This window comes from Homarus americanus, unplaced genomic scaffold (genome assembly GCF_018991925.1).
Source record: "Homarus americanus isolate GMGI-L3 unplaced genomic scaffold, GMGI_Hamer_2.0 scaffold367, whole genome shotgun sequence".
Lineage (NCBI taxonomy): Eukaryota > Metazoa > Arthropoda > Malacostraca > Decapoda > Nephropidae > Homarus > Homarus americanus.
In genome coordinates, this window is record NW_024743709.1 from 7,772,208 (window position 1) to 7,782,425 (window position 10,218).

The 10,218-nt window shown below is 37.6% G+C and overlaps 1 protein-coding gene across 3 annotated transcripts in view; it reads right to left on the reverse strand.

Annotated features, from left to right (window-relative positions):
• LOC121877272 (integrator complex subunit 2-like) overlaps positions 1–7,449 on the reverse strand; it is a 35,236-nt gene extending 27,787 nt beyond the window's left edge. For all 3 annotated transcript variants that reach the window (XM_042382942.1, XM_042382943.1, XM_042382941.1), the window contains exons 1-6: positions 7,086–7,449; positions 3,348–3,489; positions 2,607–2,823; positions 2,236–2,366; positions 1,341–1,553; positions 899–1,071 (exon numbers count right to left, since the gene is read on the reverse strand). In XM_042382942.1, coding sequence (XP_042238876.1) covers positions 899–1,071; positions 1,341–1,553; positions 2,236–2,366; positions 2,607–2,823; positions 3,348–3,489; positions 7,086–7,369 — 1,160 coding nt within the window. In that variant the 5' untranslated portion in view covers positions 7,370–7,449. The remainder of the gene's footprint in view (positions 1–898; positions 1,072–1,340; positions 1,554–2,235; positions 2,367–2,606; positions 2,824–3,347; positions 3,490–7,085) is intronic.
• Between the last annotated feature and the right edge of the window lie 2,769 nt (positions 7,450–10,218).

Sequence of the window (10,218 nt, forward strand, 5' to 3'; positions counted from 1 at the left end):
GAAAGGAAAGATGTATGTAGCCAGTGTGAGAAGCATGATGCTGTATGGCAGTGAAACATGGGTGGTTATAGAGGATGACATACACAGACTTGAGTGAGATGAAATGAGAATGGTGAGGTGGATGTGTAATGAAAATTTGAAAGATAGAAAGCCCTGTTAGGAGTATTAGTGAGGTTTTGCATTGAGGCAGGCTGAAATGGTTTGGGCATGTATAGAGAATGGAGGAGATGAAGTGGATCAAGATGTGCATAAGTTTAATGTTGAGTTGAGGAGAGCCAGGGATAGGCCAAGAATGACATAGGGAGAGGTTGTGTGAAATGAACTCAGATATTAGAACCTGATGAGAGAGACTGGAAGAGACGATGTAGCATGAACAACTGTCATCAGGTAATTGCTGCTAATCCACATAAGTATGGAAAATGGCCACACAATGGTGTTGATAGATTTGTCAGCAAGTGTAGTGAAAAATCATTAAGATGAGCAATGCAAATACAAGACTACTGTATGGTCTTGCTAATTAAATTATGGCAAGAGAGACAATTTCTTATACCCAAACCTGAAGCAGAAAACACTACAGAAATTCTATTAAATGACATGAAGGTTTGAAAGATATGGCTAGTACTGATAAAGAGAAGTTCAGAAAAACAGTGTCAGCTGTTGTGGTGGTGATCAAGGTCAAGATGTGTTGTTGAGAATTTGGTCTTGCTACAAAATATGTCTAAGATTATTCCTAGTATTTCTCAAAAGCTTGGGTCGAATTATACACAAGGAATATGATAAAATTTGGCATTTTTATAAAAAAATCAGGACTCAGACTATGCACAAGATAGACATATACATTAGTGCATATGGTAAATAAAATTTATAAATCTCAATGATGTGGAGTGAACACACTTACTTGAGATTAGCTAAACTCTTGAGGGCACAGTAGAGTCTAAGAAGGGCTGTGGCGTGGATCACTTGTGAGTCTGGTAACGTATCATTGCTGTTGAAGAGCAACAAATTCCTCAACCGCTCACTGAGGTCTGTGCGGAGGGCCACTAAGGCTGAGGCTTGTTGTTCATATTTTCTCTGTGAAGACAAAATCAAATTACAATAACTAACCTACAAATTTTAATTCTCATGGGGACCTCCATTCTAAGTGGGTGAGCATGACAAAAGTGATTCCCAACCACTTTAGCATAACATATATCTGCTGTTCTTTTTATGCTAGCATAGTAACCAATATACGTACTGTAATTGAACCTTACCACATTTCTATATAAAGACTGTACTGCACTGTATAGCAATGTCCAATGCTAAAAGACAATTCCAATATATGAATACAGTAGAATGCTTACCCTCTGGCCACTTTTGACAAATTGTGCAAACCAAGTGCGTTGCTGGTGATTATGTGAGAGAAGTAAGCCCGTGACATAGCTGACAACATCTCCTCCTTCCCCGCCACACACACTGCTTCCTACACCCCCACTACTACTAGCAATACTAAAGCCAGTCTTGCCAGCATCCAATGTCAAATAAACTGCCAAGCCTGGCATGCGACACTGTTCTACCTGAAAATAAAAATTCAAAACAATCAATACCAAGGTGAATACAGTTTTAAAAAATTTGCAACAAAACCTGTTCAATGCAATTTCCCCCCCACCTCCTTCTAGGGTGAGGTGAAACTGACAATGAATCAACCCTAAACTCCTTCTAAGTTTGGTCATAATTCTCACCAGCTCACTAAGATGCACAAGTTAACCACAGACAGTCACCACCTTATAGGCTATGAAAAACCACTCACCAGGTAGAAGGACCATAAATTCCATAATTATACGCCTGAAGACATCAAATTGAACCAGAATCCTTCGTTACTATGAGTATAATGGGAGAACCCATTAAAGGAGATGGAGTCTTAAACACAGGAAACATTCTAACGTTACCCTAAATTAGGGAGCCTAAACAATCTCCTACCATCAGAGGTAATGAAAAACAGACTTAACACTAACATCATCATCTTATGCTATAATAAATACAAGTGTGGAATAAAGTTCAGCCCAAACCCAGACTCAAGGACTATGAACAACTGAAGGATTCATGCCTGCTGTAATCCTTCACATTATCTGAATGTATAAAAAATAGCTGACAAATAAAGAAGAAAAAAGTAAAAAGTAAGTTAGGAAATTGTTGAGCAGATATAAAAATATTTGGTACCCATTAATCTTTACTGTAAAAGTTTTGTACTGTACTTACACACAGGGCCCTGACATTGAGGGCTTGATTAGGATTCATCTGGCAGAGTGTTCGCACTGCCTGTAGACGTAACAGTCCACCTTGTGAATCTTCATCTTGCTTATCTCCAGTCATCACTAATCCAGTCACAACTAGAAAAAATACACATGAGTAGATTGAACAACAATGAAGTCAATAACATAAATTCATTATTAATATTTCCATCAGTTGTGTTGGAGACAGTGTCCATAATGAACACACATTGTAAAGATTATCCATCACTAAAATTTACAACTGTCTTCCTATAACTACTGCCCTTTTATTACATTTCTTGTATAAAAACTCATCAACTAAAATGTCACATGATAGAGTATAGAGTAAAGATTTCATACCTTCTCTAAAACAATCTGGTTGGTTTGCCACCATGCGAGCAATAAGTATGGGACCATTGGTGACATGCAGTAGAGCTTCTGCAACTTCTGCTGGGGGTAACAGGGCTGGTAATTCAGCCAAGGCAATACATAATACATCACTCACTTCCTCGAGGTAGCATGGGTTGTCAAACAGCTCTGACGTTTTGTGGTAAAAATCTTGTCGTGGTTCACGGATCTGTGTAAAGTACAGATGATTCCAAGTAACAAGACAGTACAGTATACTGTATACTGAGAGGAACAGTACCCTATATGAATACCATCTGGACTTCTCCAGAAGCTTCCTAAAAAGTTTTATTTGGTCTATTTCATATGATGTAATCAAATATACCTGCTCTTGTTACTATGCTCAATATTTCTTACTTGAACTAAATGACAAACCCATCATATATCCTGGTATCATAAGATTTCATAATTGTTAGAACAATGAGAGCTCAAAATGTGTGTGTGCACAGATTGGAAACCATTAACTTAATGGTAAATATAAAACTCTTACAACAACATCCTTGATCACAGACTAACCAATACATCCTTACTTCAATAAAAGATGCCTGTAATTGGTTTGAGTACAGCACATGTACTATAAAATTTTGATTGGAGGAAAATTTTATGGTGTATCTTCAAGAAAAATAGTTATGGTAGTACAAAGATATTTTTACATGATTCATAGACAAAAACTAAAAAAAAAACAAGAACTCATACTTGAGCCATAACTAGTAGGATCTCAGAGAGCAGCAGTCGAAGTCTGCGTGTGGGATCTGAACACTCAAACTCCAGAGCGAGTCCATTTGCCAAGTTTTGTACAAGAACACTCTCACTCTGGTTGCCACCTCCCAATTTTTGCCTGTAAATAGATTTGCTTTGAATTAAATATTTGCAGAATAATACATGAACTATTTTTTTCTTTCATGCATTGCTGTTCACATTTCACTTCGATAATGCAGGGTGTCCAGACATGTGTTAAGCTAATCTCTTGAGTCTTCGCCTTTAGTGTCTTATTCAAGACACTTCAGTGTATTTCCCTTATTCAAGACAAGTGGAAAGAGGCTAACATGTGCAAGTGAAAGCAGTAGTGCTAAATGAGGTTGGATAAGAAAATTACATTGGACATAAAACTTATTGAGTTTGATGCGGGAGAAAAACTTAAGACAGATTGCAAAAATATTCGGGCTTCCTACGCCTCCCAATAACTCCCATTATACCTCCTCACCTCACACAGCACTCAACATCATTTGTGGTGAGTTAAATTCAAGTGATTTGTGTATTTATTATATTATATTGTAAAATAATCAATACAATATGTGTTTAAAAATATTTATTTTCATTCAAAAGCATGCTTCTGCTGAAAAAGATTCTTAAGGAATGCATCTTCAATTATATACTACTGTATAATGGAAATCAGGGGAAAATGAAGTTCACCTAACGCTCAACTTTTCAAGGAAACATCCCTTCCGTAACCCGAGGGATCACTGTATAATCACTACTGAATCTTTACCAAGCTTACTTCCTATACTGTATCCTATTTCATTTCTGGTGCAAATTTATATTTTTTGAGTATTTTAACCTGTAAGACCTCCCCAATTACTAACAATATTGGTTGTCCAAAATGGGCAGTAAAGGGAAAATGTGAGGTAAAACACTAAAAAGAACGGTAAATATTAGCGACTGAACAGCCAGCGATTTAGCATAGTAAAAGATTATAAAAATGCCACAATTTCACTGTGTTATATAGAGGATATGTTCGTAGTTTGAGCAATTTTTTTTTTAACCCAACCCAACCCAAACTAACCTAGCCTTAACCTTAACCTAACCTTAACATAAAACCATTTTATAAAGGACACTGTCATAGTTTGTGCAAATGTTATTTTTTAACCCAACCCAACCCAACCCAACCCAACCCAACCCAACCCAACCCAACCCAACCTAACCTAACCTTAACATAAAACCACCAAATTACCCCAAGAAGACAAGTAGTGAGCACCTTAGGTGCCTAAATATCTACCAAACGAAGTAATTGCACAAAAAATTATTATTACTGTATATCAGAACTCACTGATGAAAATAGAATAAGAAAATAAACACCAAAACAAATAACTCATCGGCGGGCCAGTTGTCTATATTATATTAACCAAAACACCACTACCACCAAGAGTTGCTCGATTTTGTTGATTTTTTTCAACAGATGTCCTTATCATCATAAGAGGCGACAGTTACTAGAACCTAATAGAACCTGACCTAACCAACAAAAGGAACATACCTAACCTTACCCAACTGCCTAGCTGAAGGGCAGACCCTCGCCATTTTAAACAGAAAGTACTTAGTCAATCAGAGCTCACTCACGATAAAATAGTGTAAGTAGGAACTAGCCAGTCACGTAAAATATCCACTATGAATTCTAAAAGAAAAGGCATCAAGGAGCTCCAGAACAGCAACACGTCTTTTCCTCTGAACATTGACTAACCTTAACTGTGGTTATTACTCGGTTTAGCACATTTTCAAATCGCGTAGAAGCACTTACTTTTAGGTAATTTCTACCTCATATATACATTCATCAACTCTTGAAGCCTCTTGGAAACATGTTTCTTTCAGAAAAATCACTCAAGTGAGGAACGCCTAAAAAATTAGATCAATAAATCTCCACCCATCATTTCTTGTCCCACCGCGAGCTGTCTGGAGCATTGAGGCGTGTCACACTGCCTGACTCCTCGCAGGGGTTAGGTTAGGTTAAGGTAGGTTAATTTAGTGAAAGTTAGGGGTGTAGATGTTTGGGTTCTGATGTACTGTATTTGGACGTATTTTGGGTAAAGGTTTACGAAACCGCTATCACCAGAAGGACATGTGCGATTTGGTTACAATATTTTGGTACACACTATTAGCATGATATTAAACACATGAACTAATAAACCCAACCTATTAGGTCAGGTTCTAGTAGGTTATATGCATTATCGTGTTAATTTATGTGTTTAATATTATGTTAATAGTGTGTACAAACAATTTAAACAAAATCTCACTAAGCAAAAGAACCTAGGAACCCTACCTAATGATAGTCACGAACGAAATTAACCCTAAACAAACAACTTACCTTAATATTGGGCTCCCAAAGTAAGCAAACGAACTTAGAACACCCTACCTAACTATTGTCACGAACGAGCTTGAACTAGGCCTGATAATTCGCGATAAGAATAATCACAACCAACGCAGGTCAACATGATGTAGACAAGACGCTCTAACACATAATCATCACATGATGTACCCTTCCCTTGAGGGAACCATATAAGTGAGAGGAGACAGTTCATAGAGAATTGTGACGAATGTTAACGGTATAGAAAACGATGACAAGAGAATCGAATCAGTCCAAACTCTAAAACATCGTGTAAAAGTATAATTATGGCACAGTTACATCATTTATTGCTTGATAATAAAAAAAAGAGATAATTGCCTGTTTTTTAGTTATCGGGGGTTTTGGGTGGGGCGTTTTCCGACAAAAATTATGGCAAGGCCAATACAAAATACATAAAAGAAAAAACACTAGCAAAACATAAACCGAACCTAACCTGACCGAACCAAACCTAACATGACCTGACCTGACCTAACCTGACCTGACCTGACCTGACCTAACTATCACCATATGATGGAATCACTTATTTCTTACCTTATTGGCCTGGTTCATGCCAACTATGTTGGTCTTGACGATATTTACACTCATTCTTACACTTAGGATACTTTACTGAGGTTGGGAGAACATCATGAGTCTAAAAAAATGCTATAGCTTGTTCGTTTTTCCCCAAAACGAGCGTTCAACTCCATATAATTGAAATGACACCCATCGCAGACTTTCATGGTCGGAAATTAATTTGAATTTCGAAATATGAGACCCAAAATCACAATCGAATCTGATTGGGCAAAAAATACCGCGAATTAAACCACAATTCATTTTAATTGGTGGCCTCTCCCCCCAAAAACGCTTTTGATTGGCCGTGTGACATATACGGGAACGCATGCGAGTGACGATTTATGAAGGAAACACGTTGAGTGGGAGGTTGGGTAGGCGTTAATGGCAGAAGATTAATAGAAGAAATAGAGAAAGATTTGACATGCGCTACCTCCGTTATAATACGTTTGTGATGGTAATGTAATAGAAGAAAATTATCTTAAAAGACGTCTTTTTCGAATATGATAATAGATTTGGGGTAGGAAAGTTATGTGCACTAATGCAAAAATACCACAATAAGTATTGCAAAAATAAAAAGTCAACAAACAACTTCTAGTGATAGCGGTTTGGTTAACATTTACTGTGTTTTGTTAAGATCTTACCTTCGTTTTTGATGGAAAATAGCAGTTTTTGATCAAGGATTACTTGCATCTTTACACATCAAAATACATCAGAAACCAAACATCTCGTGAAAAAAAATTTGATGGTGTGCTACAACGAATAATTACCTCAATTGTTGTTCTTTCTTCACGTCCACCTCAAGAGCAGGAAAATCTATAGAAAGGAGAGCCACCAGGGAATTGACCACCTCTATGCCTGACAGGATCCTCAGTATGACCTTCCTGCCAGCGATACATTCTTCTGAGTGGTCCAACGGGGCTATCAGACTCATCCTCACAAGACATGGCAGGATAGGTCTGATCTCCTCTTCCCGGCAGCAGGCTAATGTGTGTATGTCTGACTTCTCAATGGCTTTAAACACCCGGGGTGAGACAGGCGTGGTGACGGGCATGATGGTGTAATATTGTTCCTCACACCTGAACAACTACACCCACCAGTCCATCATGTTTGTCTACACTGCCTGGCCGGTCCTTCTGAAAGACGAAAACAAACTAAACGAACAAGTAGAATTTATTTTCTAATTCAGTTACTCCTGTTTTGGATATAAATGTCATCATTGTGTGTATATTCTTATATATTATTTACTATTTTTGTCTTTATATGAATATTTTATATGTGTTCCTTAATTAATTGTTTAACATATACTGTATTTGAATTCCATTTTCACGATTTTGTTTGTTTAACTTGCAATTTCCGCAATAGTTATAAATCTTGGTTGTGAAACTTAAAATGTATGCATGCACAATTGAGAGATTTATCCTCGATTATGCTGTTCAGTTCTGGTGCCCTTATTATAGAATGGATATCAATTCACTAGAGTCAGTGTAGCGAAGAATGACGAAAATGATTCGGGACTTAGAAACCTTCCATATCAGGATAGGTTAAAGAAACTTAACTTGCATTCCCTAGAAAGACGAAGAGTGCGAGGAGATATGATAGAAGTATTTAAGTGGGTGAAAGGAATCAATAAAGGTGATATAGATAAAGTTCTTATAATATCCAAGCAGGATAGGACTCGGAGCAACGGATTTAAGTTGGATAAGTTTAGGTTTAGGAGGGAGATGGAAGGAACTGGTTCACAAATAGGGTGGTGGACGAGTGGAACAAGCTTAGCAACTTTGTAATAAGTGCTGGAATATTTTAAAAGGAGGCTAGATAGATTCATGGATGATAGAGGGTGGTAGTAACTCTCCACAGGAGCTGCTATGCACAGGCCAACTGGCCTATTGCAGACTCCTTATTTTCTTATGTTATGTTCTTAAGTCAACTGAGGATCATCCAGTTGGTTTAGTCAGTTTTTGTTTCAGAATTCATAATCACACTAGGCTCCAACACCGCCATGAACTTAACTTATATACTTGAATACATGTGGTAACTACAGTATTTTCTCTTACGTCCTGGTGATCGGTCTGTTAAGGAGGAGAGCAGCTGAGCATATTCCCTTTATGTTAGGGGGAGGGTATAGCCCTAGCATTAGCAGGCGACAGACATTCTTAGTGTGAGTCAACTTTACTATTGTGTAGTAGACCAACACCATATGGAATATCTCTTAACTAAACACTTATACACATTTATGCATGAAGGGAGTATTCTGATGCAAGATGGATAACCTGCCTAATGCACAATTTATAAGTAAATGGGTCTATTGAAAGTCCAGAACAATTAAATCATTTTTTATATGGTAGGTTTTGTACAGTATAAATCATTCATCATATAAAAAGCTTAATAAACTTTTATATATACATCATGTACATTGGTTGAAAACAAAAAGTACAGTACATCAGATCAAGTCAATTATCAGATTATTGTATTGCCAAATCTTTCTGGCGAGTCTATTGGATCTTGCTATGAATGACAACATACCAAATGAACATGACAGCTTATGACATGCAATATTTATGCCTAACCTTCAGTGCTGTCATTCTTAGCACATTCTATTATACACACAGAGAAAAAACAGTTTAAGTAATTCATAAGAAGATATGAATGAACATTTTCTAAAACAAATCAAAACATTTAAATTATTAAAGTTTACCTTACAAACTTGCTAATACAATACAAAGTATAGGTATGTAAAAAATATTCTCATAACTATAATCATAGATGGCAAAGGAATGATCGAAACATATCAAGTGCTTATTATCCATTACTACCTGTATAAGGTGTACTATAAACTATTAAAGTTAAAAACATACAGTAAACCCTCAACATCTGTGGAGGTTAGGTTCCTCAAAAACACCATGAATGTCAAATCTGCAAATGTTAAACTTAAGACCTTATTGGCAAAAATGGGACTGGGGGTTCCACATTCTCGAAGAGCTACCTTTTATGAGTTATAGTGTACAGTAGTACATGTTAAATAAATAAAATACATGTACTATATGTAAAAGCTGATGAGATGACAATGATGATGGTGGTAATATTGGAAGGGAGTTAGGTGGATGTGGGGTTGTCATCATCCAGGGAGGACCATGATCCCTCAGAAGCAGCAGATGATGCTGGAGAACTTGCGATGGGTGGTAGTTGTCAGGATCAGAGGTGGTGATTGGACAAAAGGTTGTGGTCGGAGAAGTGGCTGGTGCAGTGGTGGATGTGGGGGGGAGCAGTGACTGGTGCCTCTCTTGAAAAAAAAAAAACTTGTGATGGACGACCGTTTCATCTTGTACAGTAAATCCTTGTAAGTTTCAATATAGGGGAGCAGCATAACCTCTAATTCCCTAATTATTTTGAGGCATCATTCCATGAAAAGGTTCAGTTCAACTACCATGTCACCGAGGGCCTTGGTCTTCGGAAGGATTTCTGTCAGAACCATCAGCATAAGTTGTGATCTTGCCACCTCCACCTCATCACTTTCATCTTCATTTTCCTCACTTGAATGTATGAGTTCCTCCGGATCCTCTGCCAACTCCTCTTGATGGGACCGTCGGAGTTCCTGCACCTCTTCCTCTTGCTTGTCGTTGAAGACCTCTCCTCCATTCTGAAGCACCAACCTCACAATCCTCTGCACCTCCTCATTCATTGAGGGGAAGCCTGTAAACTCATTCACCACATCACTCCACAGTTTTCTCCAGCAAGCATTCAAAGTTGAAGATTTACTGTAATTTCTTCAACAAACTCACTGATATTTGTCATGCAGCCAGCAATGTCATACTTTTTCCAGAAATCAGCGACTGTCAGAGAAGGGTCGTTCTCTATCTGATCAAGGATTCTCTTGAAGGTGCGGCGTGTGTATGTGGAATT